Source organism: Phyllobates terribilis, unplaced genomic scaffold (genome assembly GCF_046119375.1).
Source record: "Phyllobates terribilis strain yellow unplaced genomic scaffold, ASM4611937v1 Scaffold_5__5_contigs__length_657084704, whole genome shotgun sequence".
Lineage (NCBI taxonomy): Eukaryota > Metazoa > Chordata > Amphibia > Anura > Dendrobatidae > Phyllobates > Phyllobates terribilis.
In genome coordinates, this window is record NW_027362765.1 from 82,576,520 (window position 1) to 82,593,300 (window position 16,781).

General features: G+C 45.1%; 1 protein-coding gene across 1 annotated transcript in view; it reads right to left on the minus strand.

The window, feature by feature from the left end:
- Positions 1 to 15,909, minus strand: part of LOC141272115 (cytochrome P450 2C20-like) — a 34,075-nt gene extending 18,166 nt beyond the window's left edge. Inside the window, exon 1 of the mRNA XM_073682435.1 lies at positions 15,619 to 15,909. Within this exon, the coding sequence (XP_073538536.1) occupies positions 15,619 to 15,780 (162 nt within the window). The 5' untranslated portion in view covers positions 15,781 to 15,909. The remainder of the gene's footprint in view (positions 1 to 15,618) is intronic.
- Positions 15,910 to 16,781: the final 872 nt, after the last annotated feature.

Consider the following 16,781-nt stretch of genomic DNA (forward strand, 5'->3'; position numbering starts at 1 on the left):
AGCAGCCGAATCCTCAGGGTGCTACACAGAGTGTGTTAGTCAGTGGAGTAGCCTATCTGTGTTGCAAGATATACCACCTGTGTATAGAATACCAATTTTTTTTACTGCACCTAGTGAAGTAAAATCTTTTGGGCATAGCATCATTCTATTAGTCCATCTATACTGACCTCCATCAGGTTGCAAACTGAATCTAATTTTTTTCTGCATCTAGCTCTGAAAAAATATTGGGCTTCTAGCTGTGTGTGGGTCTTGTTCTATTAATCCATCTATACTGACCTCCATGAGGTTGCAAACTGAATATAATTTTTTTCTGCATCTAGCTCTGAAAAAATATTGGGCTTCTAGCTGTGTGTGGGTCTTGTTCTATTAATCCATCTATACTGACCTCCATCAGGTTGCAAACTGAATATATTTTTTTCTGCATCTACCTCTGAAAAAATATTGGGCTTCTAGCTGTGTGTGGGACTTGTTGTATTAGTCCATCTATACTGACCTCCATCAGGTTGCAAACTGAATATATTTTTTTCTGCATCTACCTCTGAAAAAATATTGGGCTTCTAGCTGTGTGTGGGTCTTGTTCTATTAATCCATCTATACTGACCTCCATCAGGTTGCAAACTGAATATAATTTTTTTCTGCATCTAGCTCTGAAAAAATATTTGGCCTTCTAGTAGTGTGTCGGACTTTCTCTATTAGTCCATCTATACTGACCTCCATCAGGTTGCAAATTAAAAATAATTTTTATCTGCATCTACAGTACCTCTGAAAAAATATTTGGGCTTCTAGCTGTGTGTGGGACTTGTTGTATTAGTCCATCTATACTGACCTCCATCAGGTTGCAAACTGAATATATTTTTTTCTGCATCTACCTCTGAAAAAATATTGGGCTTCTAGCTGTGTGTGGGACTTGTTGTATTAGTCCATCTATACTGACCTCCATCAGGTTGCAAACTGAATATATTTTTTTCTGCATCTACCTCTGAAAAAATATTGGGCTTCTAGCTGTGTGTGGGACTTGTTGTATTAGTCCATCTATACTGACCTCCATCAGGTTGCAAACTGAATATATTTTTTTCTGCATCTACCTCTGAAAAAATATTGGGCTTCTAGCTGTGTGTGGGTCTTGTTCTATTAATCCATCTATACTGACCTCCATCAGGTTGCAAACTGAATATAATTTTTTTCCGCATCTACCTCTGAAAAAATATTGGGCTTCTAGCTGTGTGTGGGTCTTGTTCTATTAATCCATCTATACTGACCTCCATCAGGTTGCAAACTGAATATAATTTTTTTCTGCATCTAGCTCTGAAAAAATATTTGGCCTTCTAGCAGTGTGTGGGACTTGTTCTATTAGTCCACCTATACTGACCTCCATCAGGTTGCAAACTGAATATATTTTTTTCTGCATCTACCTCTGAAAAAATATTGGGCTTCTAGCTGTGTGTGGGACTTGTTGTATTAGTCCATCTATACTGACCTCCATCAGGTTGCAAACTGAATATAATTTTTTTCTGCATCTAGCTCTGAAAAAATATTTGGCCTTCTAGTAGTGTGTCGGACTTTCTCTATTAGTCCATCTATACTGACCTCCATCAGGTTGCAAATTAAAAATAATTTTTATCTGCATCTACAGTACCTCTGAAAAAATATTTGGGCTTCTAGCTGTGTGTGGGACTTGTTGTATTAGTCCATCTATACTGACCTCCATCAGGTTGCAAACTGAATATATTTTTTTCTGCATCTACCTCTGAAAAAATATTGGGCTTCTAGCTGTGTGTGGGACTTGTTGTATTAGTCCATCTATACTGACCTCCATCAGGTTGCAAACTGAATATATTTTTTTCTGCATCTACCTCTGAAAAAATATTGGGCTTCTAGCTGTGTGTGGGACTTGTTGTATTAGTCCATCTATACTGACCTCCATCAGGTTGCAAACTGAATATATTTTTTTCTGCATCTACCTCTGAAAAAATATTGGGCTTCTAGCTGTGTGTGGGACTTGTTGTATTAGTCCATCTATACTGACCTCCATCAGGTTGCAAACTGAATATATTTTTTTCTGCATCTACCTCTGAAAAAATATTGGACTTCTAGCTGTGTGTGGGTCTTGTTCTATTAATCCATCTATACTGACCTCCATCAGGTTGCAAACTGAATATAATTTTTTTCTGCATCTAGCTCTGAAAAAATATTGGGCTTCTAGCTGTGTGTGGGACTTGTTGTATTAGTCCATCTATACTGACCTCCATCAGGTTGCAAACTGAATATAATTTTTTTCTGCATCTACCTCTGAAAAAATATTGGGCTTCTAGCTGTGTGTGGGTCTTGTTCTATTAATCCATCTATACTGACCTCCATCAGGTTGCAAACTGAATATAATTTTTTTCTGCATCTAGCTCTGAAAAAATATTTGGCCTTCTAGCAGTGTGTGGGACTTGTTCTATTAGTCCACCTATACTGACCTCCATCAGGTTGCAAACTGAATATATTTTTTTCTGCATCTACCTCTGAAAAAATATTGGGCTTCTAGCTGTGTGTGGGTCTTGTTGTATTAGTCCATCTATACTGACCTCCATCAGGTTGCAAACTGAATATAATTTTTTTCTGCATCTAGCTCTGAAAAAATATTTGGCCTTCTAGTAGTGTGTCGGACTTTCTCTATTAGTCCATCTATACTGACCTCCATCAGGTTGCAAATTAAAAATAATTTTTATCTGCATCTACAGTACCTCTGAAAAAATATTTGGGCTTCTAGCTGTGTGTGGGACTTGTTGTATTAGTCCATCTATACTGACCTCCATCAGGTTGCAAACTGAATATATTTTTTTCTGCATCTACCTCTGAAAAAATATTGGGCTTCTAGCTGTGTGTGGGACTTGTTGTATTAGTCCATCTATACTGACCTCCATCAGGTTGCAAACTGAATATATTTTTTTCTGCATCTACCTCTGAAAAAATATTGGGCTTCTAGCTGTGTGTGGGACTTGTTGTATTAGTCCATCTATACTGACCTCCATCAGGTTGAAAACTGAATATATTTTTTTCTGCATCTACCTCTGAAAAAATATTGGGCTTCTAGCTGTGTGTGGGTCTTGTTCTATTAATCCATCTATACTGACCTCCATCAGGTTGCAAACTGAATATAATTTTTTTCTGCATCTACCTCTGAAAAAATATTGGGCTTCTAGCTGTGTGTGGGTCTTGTTCTATTAATCCATCTATACTGACCTCCATCAGGTTGCAAACTGAATATAATTTTTTTCTGCATCTAGCTCTGAAAAAATATTTGGCCTTCTAGCAGTGTGTGGGACTTGTTCTATTAGTCCACCTATACTGACCTCCATCAGGTTGCAAACTGAATATATTTTTTTCTGCATCTACCTCTGAAAAAATATTGGGCTTCTAGCTGTGTGTGGGACTTGTTGTATTAGTCCATCTATACTGACCTCCATCAGGTTGCAAATTGAATATAATTTTTTTCTGCATCTAACCCAGCCAATAGCTTTGGCCTAATACCACAGTTTGGCCACTCAGCTCTGCTCGGTTACCATCCATTGTTTTTTTGTGCAAACAACTCCAGAGTTGTGAATTAGTTAACCACCAAAATGAGTGGAAAAAGGCCTGCTGCTGGTGGAAAGGGGAATAGGCGTGTTGGGAAGGGGAAAAAAGGTTGTGTCCCTGGGGTAGGTGCTAAAGCAACAGTAACATCTGCAGAAGAAAGACCATCTTCCAGCCAAACTAAAATGTCTACTTCTTTTAGCGGACAATGTGATAAGATCCCTTTCTTACGGCCACGCCAATCGCTACAAATTCCAGATGAGGCACAAAAACAGCAGGTGCTTCAACGGATATCAAGTGCTCCTTTAAGTGGGCTCTCCTCCACATCAACTTCAACATCACAAATACTCCAGTCCTCAAAGGTGTCACCCAAATCGCACTTGCTTCCTCACAGCTCCCAAATCTCCAGCTGCCCGTCTGAGTATGAGGTAGAACAGATGGTTGAGTCTGCAGAGCTGTTTACTCATACTATAGCCTGGGAATCAGAGGTCGACTCCAGCGCTTCTGTGAATCCAGACGAGGAAATGATCTGCACTGATGCCCAGAATCTTTATGAGTCGGATCCAGGACCAGACGCAGAAGGTTCTGACCATAATGTAGACCCTCATTCCCAAACTGTAACTCCTGTTGGTGGAGACAATGAGGAAGACGATGATAAGACTCAAATACCTGATTGGAGCGACAACTTTAGTTTTTTGTCAGGGCAGGAACAGGTTGGCTCTGAGGACGACGGGTGTGATATCACACAGGGTGATGATGATGAGGTTGGAGATCCCACTTACTGTCAACCCACAGTCAGCCAAGAGATGAGGTCAGCAGAGGAGGTGGAGGAAGATGCTAGTGACGACGAGGTCAGGTTGCGCCTTCCTGGACAGAGACGTAGTACTGGAAGCACGTCCACAACTGCATCCTCAAACACAACTCTGCCTCTCACCACAAGTCGTGGTGGCTCTTCAGGTCGCATGGGTGCTAAGCCTTGCATAGCCTGGGCATTTTTTCAGATCGATAAAGATGACCCAACTCGTGTTATCTGTAACATTTGTCAGCAAAAGCTAAGTAGAGGCCAAAAAATACATAGTTTGAGTACTTCATGCATGAACCGGCACATGGACATGAAGCATAAGTTGCAGTGGGAAGCTCAGTGTGCTACAATGCGGCCTAGCCGGCCGGGCCAACCACCGTCTGCCATATCTTGTGCATCCGCGGCCTCTTCATCCTCTGTGACTGGGGGGACAGCAGTCACACCTGTTTTGGGGCGCAGACCTGCCACCTCTTTACCCGCAACAGCCAGCGTGATTGGCAGGTCATCATTTTCTTTGGAGGTGGGAACACCAGCTGGTGTTGAGCGCTGTCCGACATCGATAGCACCACCTTTGGATCAAGGCAACCTAACATGTCCGCCTGCATCTTCCTCACAGACCGGCAGTTTGCCGGGGACACCCTTATCAACCCCGTCTAAGCACAATAGCCAGCCCTCGGTCCCTCAGATGTGGACAAGTAAAAGACCATTTCCTCCTAGCCATGAGAAAGCTAAGAGGTTGAATTTCACCATCTGCAAGCTCTTGGCTACAGAAATGCTGCCTTTCCGCCTGGTGGACACAGAGGATTTTCGAGACCTTATGTCCGTCGCAGTGCCCCAGTACCAGATGCCCAGTCGGCACTACTTCTCAAAGAAAGGTGTGCCTGCGCTCCACCAGCATGTCGCACACAACATCACCGCTTCTTTGAGAAACTCTGTGTGTGACAGGGTGCATTTCACCACAGACACTTGGACGAGTAGGCATGGAAAGGGGTGTTACATGTCGCTGACTGGGCACTGGGTAACTATGGTGACAGCAGGACAAGGGGCTGTTGTCCAAGTCTTGCCGTCCCCACGAGTTGTGCGTCAATCCTCTTTATGTCAAAGTTCCTCCACTGCTTCTGCCTCCTCAACCTCCTCTCGGTCTTCCACCTGCACCCAAAGCCTGTCTGGTCATGCCACAAGCTTTCTAACTGCGCAGAAGGGATCCTGCACACCTCCTTACTATACTGGCAGTAGGGCTCAACGTCATCAGGCGGTTTTTACATTGAAATGTCTGGGAAATGTGAGTCACACAGCTGAGGAGTTGTGGTCAGCTCTGGAGAACCAATTTCATGAATGGTTGTCTCCACTGGACCTGAAACCAGGGAAGGCCGTGTGCGACAATGCTGCAAACCTGGGTGCGGCCCTTCGCCGGGGCAATGTCACACACGTGCCTTGTATGGCTCACGTGTTGAACCTGGTTGTCCAGCAATTTTTAGCCCACTATCCCAGACTAGATGGCCTTCTGCAGAGGGCACGGTCGCTGTGTGCTCACTTCCGCCGTTCGCATCCCGCAGCTCAGCGACTTACATCTCTACAGAAGTCGTTGGGCCTGCCACTTCACCGGCTAAAATGCGATGTGCCTACCCGGTGGAATTCAACTCTGCACATGTTGCAGCGACTGTGGCAGCACCGACAAGCCCTGGTGCAATACGTTCTGACGTATAGCCTGGGCCAACGAGATTCAGAGGTGGGGCAAATCACGCTGGAGGAGTGGTCTCAGATCAGGGACCTATGCACCCTTCTGCACAGTTTTGAAATGGCGACGAAGATGTTTAGTGCTGACGATGCCATTATCAGCATGACTATTCCGGTGATTTACATGCTGGAGCACATGTTAAACAGAATTCGGAGTCAGGTGGTGGCACAAGAGGAGGTGGAGGAAGTAGAGGAGGAGGAGTTGTATGCGGAAGGGCTAACATCTGCAAGGTCCAGACGGTTGGCAGCACCAAGGCGGCAGGCATGTGAGGGTGGGGGAGATGGTTTTACCAGGGCGCATGGTAGCAGCCAAACTAGTGAGGAAGGTGCAGGAGCCCAGGAAGAAGTGGAGGACGAACTGATGGAAGACTCATCAGATGAGGGACACCTTGATCACATTTCTGTTGTGCGAGGTTGGGGGGAGAGGACAGAGGAAGGAAGCATGATTGTTACCTCGCCACCAACATAACAGGGACTTGGTGCTCCTGGATGCGCAACACACATGAGTGCCTTCTTGCTGCACTACCTGCAACATGACCCTCGAATTGTGAGAATTAGAAATAATCCTGACTACTGGGTTGCCACACTGTTAGATCCCCGGTACAAAAGTAAATTTGCAGAAATTATTCCTGCCATAGAAAGGGATGCACGCATGCAGGAGTATCAGCAGAGACTGTTGCAGAATCTTACATGTGCTTTTCCACAAAATACCAGTGGTGCACGTAGTGAATCTCACAGTTCCAACTTGCCAACCGTGGGACCGTCAAGTGTTCAGCACTCAAACCGTAACAGAACCACAGTATCTGCTGGTAACATCAATTTTGCGGAATCATTTCACCACTTTTTTAGCCCATCCTTTGCAAGGCCACAGGAGACAAGAAGTCTGACACATAGTCAACGCCTAGAGACGATGGTACAGGAGTATCTCCAAGTAAACATTGAAGCCACGACTGTGTCACTGGACCCTTGCTCTTTTTGGGCTTCCTATCTGGATAAATGGCCGGAGCTAGCCACTTACGCCTTGGAGATCTTGTCATGCCCCGCAGCCAGCGTTCTGTCTGAACGTGTGTTCAGCGCTGCTGGTGGTGTGCTGACAGATAAGCGCACGCGGCTCTCCACTGATAATGTAGACAGACTCACGTTCATAAAGATGAACAAATCATGGATCCGAAACGACTTTTCTACCCCTGTGTCATCCTGGGGAGAGTAAAAGCTTGATGATTGGTTAAAATCACCCTACCAACCGTTTTAAGCTTTCAAATTACTAATCATGTTTATCTGTATCTTGACTGGAAAATAATTTTGGCTTTGTAGCAGTGTGCAGCACTGATCCTATTAGGCCATCTATACTAAAGCTTCACCAGATTTAAAATTAAAAATAATTTTTAGCTGCATCTAGCCCGGAAAATAATTTTGGGGCTCCGAGATGCGCAAGACACATAAGTGCCTTCTTGCTGCACTACCTGCAGCATGACCCTCATATTGTCAGAATTCGAAGTAATCATGACTACTGGGTTGCCACACTCTTAGATCCCCCAAACTTTTCGATCAACCTTTTCATTTTAATAAAGACCAAAAAAATGGTCATTTTTGAAATTATAAGCATTAGCAGGTTATTAGAAACTGAAATCAAACAGTTTTCAACTCAAAACTTTATTCTAGGTGATGTTACATTTTCACATAGGACCCCTTGTTCGAAAGGAGCTTCTGAACTCTCTCGTCCATTGAATTTGTAAGGTTTTGGATGGTTTCTGCTTCAATTGTTTTGCATGAGGACAGAATACCCTCCCAGAGCTGTTGCTTAGATGTGAACTGCCTCCCGCCATCATAGACACTCCTTTTAATGATGCTCCAAAGGTTCTGAATGGGGTAGAGGTCAGGGGAGCATGGGGGTCACACCATAAGTTTGTCCCCTTTTATGCCCATATCAGCCAGAGATGCAGATGTTTTATGTGCAGCATGAGATGGTGCATTATCATGCAGAAAAATGATCTTGCTGTGAAATACACGGTTCTTCTTCTTGAACCATGGCAGGAAGTGCTGTTTGAGAAAATCCACATACATTATGGAGTTCATCTTTAGCGCCTTCAGGGATCCTAAAGGGGCCGACAATCTCTCTCCCCATGATTCCAGCCCAAAACATTACTCCACCTCCTCCTTGTTGGCGCTGTAGCCGTGTTTGCGTGGGGTGTCCATCAACCAGCCATCCTCCACTCCATCCATCTGGACCATCGAGCGCTGCACGGCACTCATCCGTGAACAAAACTGTTTTGAAATCAGTCTTCATGTAATGTTTGGCCCACTGGAGCCGTTTCTGCTTGTGTGAAGTGGATAGAGGAGGTCGACAGGATGGCGTATGCACAGCTGCAAACCTCTGAAGGACCCTGCATCTTGTTTTTCGGGGGACGTTGGAGGCACAAGCAGCTTCAAAAACTTGTCTGCTGCTATGACAAGGCTTTTTTGCCGCTGCTCTTTCAACCTGACGTAATTGCCTGTAGGAAAGAGTCCTCAATTTGCCCTTATCAGCACGCACACGTGTGTACTGTGAATCAGCTACATACTTCTTGATTGCCAAGACACTTCATCCTGATCATCGCACAATGTTGATTGTAGTCATGCCTTGACCTAAACACTCCACAATTTGTTGCTTCTCAGCAGCCGACACATCCTTTTTCTTTCCCATTTTGGCAGAAAATGTAGGCTGCTTAATAATGTGAGACAGCCTTCTTAAGTAGTCTTGCCTTTCATTGGACACACCTGCCAAACTAATTAGCACAGGTGTCTGCAATTGCTTACAGTGATATAAAGAGCCCTGACACACATCACCATCAATGAGTTTAACTGACAAACAAACAAATTCTTCCCTTATCACTCCTAAACACTTTTTGCATAATAATTTGGAACGCGGTGTACATGTGCTTTTCCACAAAACACCAGCGGTTCACGTAGTGAATCTTACAGTTCTAACTTGCCAACCGTGGTCTGTATGGAGTTGTTCAATAAAGGGCCCAAAATTAAGATAACATAGATGGGAAAGGTCTCTATGAATAGGAATTCCTAAGTATTTGATACCCTGTGAGGGACAGGCAAAGGGAAAGTTGGACTGGATGGAATCCTATATGGATTTGGGGAGGGAGACATCGAGGGCCTCAGACTTCGCTGCATTGATTTTAAAATTTGACCATGTAACAAAGTGATCTATTTCAGCCATAACAGCAGGGATGGATATATGTGATTGAGTGATATATACTAGGACATCATCAGCAAATAGAGAGCACTTGTACTCGGTGCCTCCCACCTCAATCCACCTAATATTGGGGTTATGGCGAATTGATGAGAGCAGGTGCTCCGTCACTAGGATGTATAAGAGAGGGGACAGAGGACATCCCTGCCTTGTCCCATTGGTGATTGTGAAAGGTGATGAAAATGTTCTGACGCACCCCCTGGGCCTTGGGACACCCGGAGCCGGACCCTTTTTGGTGGATGCTGGTGGTTGTAGTCTTCGTGGCGGCGACCCGGTTCCGTGGCTCAGGGCGGTCAAACCAGTGGCGGAACTATTTATGTGGTTTTGATGTTTAAATGTCCGACTACGCCACCCGTGGATTGCGGTCAGAGTGAACCGCCGCTGCAGGGCAGACCGCTGAGGCTGGTGTTGTGGGTGCAGCAGAGCGTAGCATAACTCCCCACGGGAGGAGTATAGCCTCAGGGCAGTGTATGCGGAGGATGGGGGTGATGGTGCAGGGCAGCAGCAGTAACGACACGGAGTCAGTGATGCAGTCCAGGGCCTTTACTCACAGTTCTTATTATCCAGACCACGTCTGCAGGTAACGGCTGCCCACGTCGTACTGTGCTCACCAGGTGAGGGGCTCAGACAACTCCCAGATAACTTTGGAGCACTTCACAGGACCCCCTTTGTGTGTCCTTTGTCTGGCCTTTCTTACCAACACTTCTGTCCGGCTGCCTCGGGCCTCCTCTTGGTAAACTTGGCGCCAGTTTCCCTGACCCTATGTGGTGCCTTCCTAGCGGGTGTAGCGAGGGGCTGCGCCACATAAAATGTCAGAGCCTCCGGTTTCTAGCTGAGGGTCGTTTCCTGCCTCCACTAGTTCGGGGACCGGTCTCCCCCTTTGGCCTGACCCCTCCACGCAGGTGGATTCGGGCGTGCGGTGGCGACTCGCCCGTCCGCACCCCTGGGTTCCCTTCATTCCTCGTTCCTGGAGCCTTCTCCGCTCCTCTTCCTTCCTTCTCCCTCTTCCAGGCCTGGGCCTCTGTTACTAGGCCCGCCTCCGGAGCAGAGCTCATGCAGAGCCCCTGCTCCCTGCCACTTCTGCTCAGACTTCTCTGCACTGAACTAAGATGGTGCCCACCTTTTATACTCCCTTCTCAATGCACCCAGGAACTGCTTCCTCCCTGCTCCTGCACTACAGGGTTCCCCTTCCTCAGTGTTCCCTCCCCCCACTCCAGCCAGGGACAGGGACTGTCGTGCCCATCTCAGGGGCATATTGGTCGCCCTGCCCCACGGCAATGTGGTGTAATGCATGCAGGTGTCGGGTCCTGATTCACACTCCATCCTTACCTGAGAGTGAGATATCACACCTCTGGGTGAGGTGCAATACGTCTGTAGCAACCGAGCCCTCAGGGTGCTACAGTTCCATTTATCTTCAGCCTAGGTGATGTATTGCGATACAGGGCCGTGATTTTGGCTATAAAAGGGTCCCCTAGACCCCTACCCCAAGCTTTTTAAGAGAATCATATATGGTGTGCCAGGAGACTCTATGGAATGCTTTCTCAGCATCCAACGAGAGTATCTAATTACAAATTTTTAACTGCATCTAGCCCAGGAAATACTTTGTGCCTAGTAGCAGTGTCTGCTAGTCAGCGGATTATCCCGGCTGTTAACCAAGCTACACCACCTGTAGTTTAGACACTTAATTTTTTCAAAGGAAATGATTCGGGACCATGGGATACTTAGTGAAGAGCATCAGGAGGCACCCCAAGGCATAGGGGCTGGGACTGGCAGTAGGATGCCTTGCGGTGGACAGCCGAGCTCGATCCTTATAAAAGCTTTTTAACTGCAGCAGCTTTAGTGGACGCTACTGGAGCTGGAATTACGCGGCTGCTGGCATGAGACTTGCCCTCCAATAGATCCTTGTAAATGGATTTAAAGTGTATTCATTCAAATTAGAGAGACAATTTAAATTAAAAAGCTTAGAGCTGCCTCCACCACAGGGGGGCTCGGTCGACCCACCAGCGGACAGGCACCAGTATTGGGAGAGGGGGGCTGGCCGTCAGGGTTCACCGCGGCTCTGGCACAAACCCGGCGACACGGAGGTGGCACGGGCAGGAGCGGACTGGCCGTGTCGGCTTCTCACTTTTTGGATTTTAGAAGGGCATGACATGCCTATATCTGTGTCTCCCCCTCCTTTTACTCCTCCACCTCTTTTATTTTCGCATGACTATATGTACTTGTCACTTTTCCATGTGTTAGTTATGTCTTCTGAGCAGTTTGTCAGCTTTTGGACACCTTTGAAGGTGTTTTCTATGTGTTTCTATGTGTTTTTGTTTGCCTGCCATTGGTTTTAACGGTGTTCGAAGGTGTTCGACGAACAGTTCGACGAACAGTTCGGCGAACACACGGGTGTTCGACGAACCGAACTGAACTCGAACACTACGGGGGTGGCTCAACACTAGTTCTGTGTGGGGCCCATTATTCTGTATGGAGTCCTTTGTGGGGCACATTATTCTGTATGGAGTCTTTTGTGGGGCCCATTATTCTGTATGGAGTCCTTTGTGGGGCCCATTATTCTGTATGGAGTACTGTGTGGGGCCCATTATACTATATGGAGGACTATATGAGGCCCATTATTCTGTGTGGAGGACTATGTGGGGCCCATTGTTCTGTATGGAGTCCTTTGTGTGGCCCATTATTCTGTGTGGAGTACTGTGTGGGGCTCATTATACTGTATAGAGGACTACATGAGGCCCATTATACTGTATGGAGGACTATATGAGGTCCATTATACTGTATGGAGGACTATATGAGGCCCATTATACTGTATGGAGGACTATATGAGGCCCATTATACTGTATGGAGGACTATATGAGGCCCATTATTCTGTGAGGACTATGTGGGGCCCATTATTCTGTGAGGAGGACTATGTGGGGCCCATTATTCTGTGAGGAGGACTATGTAGGGCCCATTGTTCTGTGAGGAGGACTATGTGAGGCCCACAATACGGTATGGAGCACTATGTGGTGTCCATAATACTGTATGGAGGACTATGTGGGGCCCATAATACTGAATGGAGGACTATGTGGGTGCCATTATCCTGTATGGGGGACTATGTGGGGCCCATTATACTGTATACTGGTTGTCCCGAGACTTTGTCCAAGTTTTTCATTTTGGCCCTCTGTGTGTTTGAGTTTGACATCCCTGTGATAGACTCTATAAATCCCTGTGCGGCAGCTCTATATCTCTTTTTATAGGCTCCGCTGTCCTTTGTCCTGACTAAGAATAATGACGGCACTTTTATCCAGTTCATTCATCGCCCTGTGCAGCTCGCCTTGTCTGACAGGTCTGCACCCGCTGCACCGGCCCACGTTGTGCTCTCATGTTACACTTGTGAGACTAATTTTTTAGAAAATGCTGCAAATTCTTCATCCTACATATTATACTTCCTCATGGCGGACTACATTTTTGGGAGGTCTGCAGTACTTCTCAAAGTATGAGGTGGTCCCCATCTCCAAGGGTCAGGCATCGGCGCACCACAGAGACGGGCTGCAGAATCTGCTGACACCAAGCTCTGGTTTAGCAGCGTCATGGATTCCTTTTGTCACATACTTTGACCACAAAGGAGGGTAGGGCACAGGCACTGCCTTATTCTGGATGGTGAGGCACCACAAAAAAAACAAAAGTTTGAGAAGTCGCAGTCTTGTGACACAAGCATTTATGAAGGGCTTGGGACGACCACCAAATCTGCACATATGCACAAGAATATTCAGATGTGCAGCGCGTATGTTGGTAGGTAGTCACCCAAATTTATTAGGGCATTGCCATGGAAAATATGACTGATTAGAAAGACTGGGCCCGGCCATTATGCAGAGGTCACAAGTAGACCTGGGCACTGCTCTGGTCAACTGACCACTGCAGCCAATAACATGTCCAAGTGGTTATGCCGCTGGTGAGAATGGGGGAGCATGGGTGACACACCATAAGTTTGTCCCCTTTTATGCCCATAGCCGCCAGAGATGCAGATGTGTTATGTGAAGCATGAGACGGGGCATTATCATGCATGAAATGATCTCGATGGTCCAGATGGATGGAGTGGAGGATGGCTGGTTGATGGACACCCCATGCAAACACGGCTACGGCGCTAACAAGGAGCAGGTGGAGTAATGTTTTGGGCTGGAATCATGGGGAGAGAGATTGTCGGCCCTTTTAGGATCCCTGAAGGGGTAAAGATGAACTCCATAATGTATGTTGAGTTTCTCAAACAGCACTTCCTTCCATGGTTCAAGAAGAAGAACCGTGTATTCCACAGCAAGATCATTTTCATGCATGATAATGCCCCGTCTCATGCTGCACAAAACACATCTGCATCTCTGGCTGCTATGGGCATAAAAGGGGACAAACTTATGGTGTGGCACCCATGCTCCCCTGACCTCAACCCCATTGAGAACCTCTGGCGCATCATCAAAAGGAGTGTCTATGATGGCGGGAGGCAGTTCACATCTAAGCAACAGCTCTGGGAGGGTATTCTGTCCTCATGCAAAACAATTGAAGCAGAAACCATCCAAAACCTGACAAATTCAATGGACGAGAGAGTTCAGAAGCTCCTTTCGAACAAGGGGTCCTATGTGCAAATGTAACATCACCTAGAATAAAGTTTTGAGTTGAATACTGTTTGATTTCAGTTTGTAATAACCTGCTAATGCTTATAATTTCAAAAATGACCATTTTTTTGTTCTTTATTAAAATGAAAAGGTTGAAAACTCTGCTGTGCATAATAATTTGGAACATGCATTTTGAGTGCAGTTTGAGTTTTTTATTTTTTAAAAAATATACTGTTATCATAGGCAGTTTGTACAAAAACCTTTCAGTTGTACTCAAATAGTTATTTGACTGGAAAATTACAATGACTGCAATTCATATAGGTAATTTGGGAAAATCTGAGAAATTATTATATGCATAATAATTTGGAACACAGTGTATATCCACTTCACTCAAAAGAAGAGGATGAGAATCTAGTCGGCACATATGCAGATAGCACATTGGCGATTACGTGGCTCAATCTGTCAATTGAGGAGAATCCTGACAGTCTGCATATTGCACGCTGTCAGGATTAACCAATCTGCAGTCACTTTCTGCATTAATTTACCTCAACCTGAAAAAAGCCCTTTAAGGCATTATGCTCCCAAAACACTAGGGAACAAGCTGAACAATGGAGATTATTTAGGAAGGGACCCGATCATAGACATATGCAGCAGCCTAGCTTGATATTTTCTGATTGCAAACCGTGGCGTAAATTGATGCTCGTGGGCCCCAGTGCAAAATCTCCAACACAGCCCCCAACTATGATGTCTTCAATAGTAATAGTCTTTTCCTATGGGGCAAAGGAATCTTTTGGGCTCCCCCTTAGGCCCGAGGGCCCAGATGTGATTGCAACCCCTGCACCTTTTATAGTTATGCCCCTAATTGCAAATGTGCCTGCCATAGCACACTATATATTTACACATATAGAATTAAATTGGTATTCCAATCTCCAAGATCCTATCCCGATATTTAGTAGGTGTAATAATAATAATATTAGCAATTACCTCCAATTAGAAATGTAGTATAGTTCTTCTGATTAGCTATGTCGCTTACCCCATATGCAGGGCATTTCTGTAGCTTAGGTATCCATGGTTTCGACCACTCATGTAGTGACAGTTAGTTAGCTACATAGCTGTTAGTGATCATAACCATAGATACCTAAGCTACTAACAGCTAGCTAACTGTCACTATATGAGTGGTTGTAACCATGGATACCTAGCTACTGCAATGCCCTGTACATGGGGTAAGCGACATAGCTAATCAGGAGAACTATTCTACATTTCTAATGGGAGGTATTTGCTAATATTATTATAATTACACCTACTACATATTGGGATAGGATCTTGGAGATGGGAATACCCCTTTTATATAGATTGTATAATAATAAATCGGCCTTAATATTTTTAGCCACACCTTTTTTTATATAAACCACATCACTCAAAAAAAGGCAGTGACGGCTTCTCAATATTCTCCCTAAGCCGGACACTCCCTCAGCATAGCAGCTGCTATATGGGATCGATTGGCCATACCTGCTAAGGGTCTGTCCATACAGGACAGACATGACCAATCAATCATTCAAGCTGCAAGCTACAGAAAACAGAACCTCCTGCAAACACAACCTCAGGATCAGCGTCCGGGGTCCAGATTCAACACGTACTAGTTAGCTGCAGGGTTATATAGGATCAGTAGAAATCCCCTTTAAGTGACTTACCTCTGTGAGAGTGTCATAAGGTGCAGATTTGTCTATCTGGTGCAGGTTACCGATGACAGGCCAGGGAGTCGGCCCCGGAGGTAAATGTTGCCTTTTCCTCCTCGCGGATATAAAGAGATAGATGAGGAGCGTGAAGAGTCCGATGAGCAGGACGGACAGCATGTTCCTGTATACCTGAGCGTCTCGCTGTGTCGTGCAGCCGCCCCGGGGCTCAGGGTCTAATACTCTGCTGCCAAGTGACTCCTCCTCTGAACTTTCCTCTACTGATGTAAACGAATGCAATCGAGGCGCAGTGCGGGTGCTGCGTGCACATTACTCCCTCCTTTCCGGTTTCAAGTTTTGCAAAGTTTTAACATATTATTTACCGTTTTGAAGATCTCTGCTTGCTATAAGTCAATGGGAACTTTCTTATTCAGTCCCAGACACTGAAAACCCATATGTCCGACTGACATCGGTGCATGGTTCGTTACAGTGTATCAGAAATCTCGAGCACTCGTGTCGGCCACGGAGGGTACAGAGCGGTCGGTCAAGGTGCGAGCCGTCCCGATGGTCACGTCGGCTGACATTTTTTAATTTTTCTTCCACCCACCGCCCCCCCCCCCCCCAAGAGCCATAATTTTTTTTACATTTTTCCGTCAGTATGAGAGCTTATTTTTTTGCAGTTTGGAATGACGCTGTTAATTTTACCATAGAAAGTACTGAAAAATGGGGGGAAAAAAACTCCAAGCGCGACGAAATGGGGGGAAAAAAACTCCATTTCGCCATTGTTTTTTTTTTTTAGGAGGTTTATTTTTCCGTCTTTCATTGTGCGGTAAAAATGACCTTTATAATGTGATTCTCCAGGTCACTACGATCACAGCGATACCAAACTTGTATCATTTTTGTATTTATATTTTTAGTTTTTTTTGCTTTTTTTTTTAAATTCTGAGCTTTATATAAAAAATAAAAAATCGGCTTTGTGTAATTTTTCTGAGACCTGTAACTTTATTTTTTTATTTTTCCATCACGGGTTGTTTTTTTTTATATTTTTATTGGTACCATTTTGGGGTACATTAAATGTTTTTATCATTTTTATTGTATTTTTTGGGGGGAGACAATGATGTGACCAAAAAAATGTTAATTCTGGTGTTTGTTTCTTTTTCTTGTCAGTGTTTTACTACATG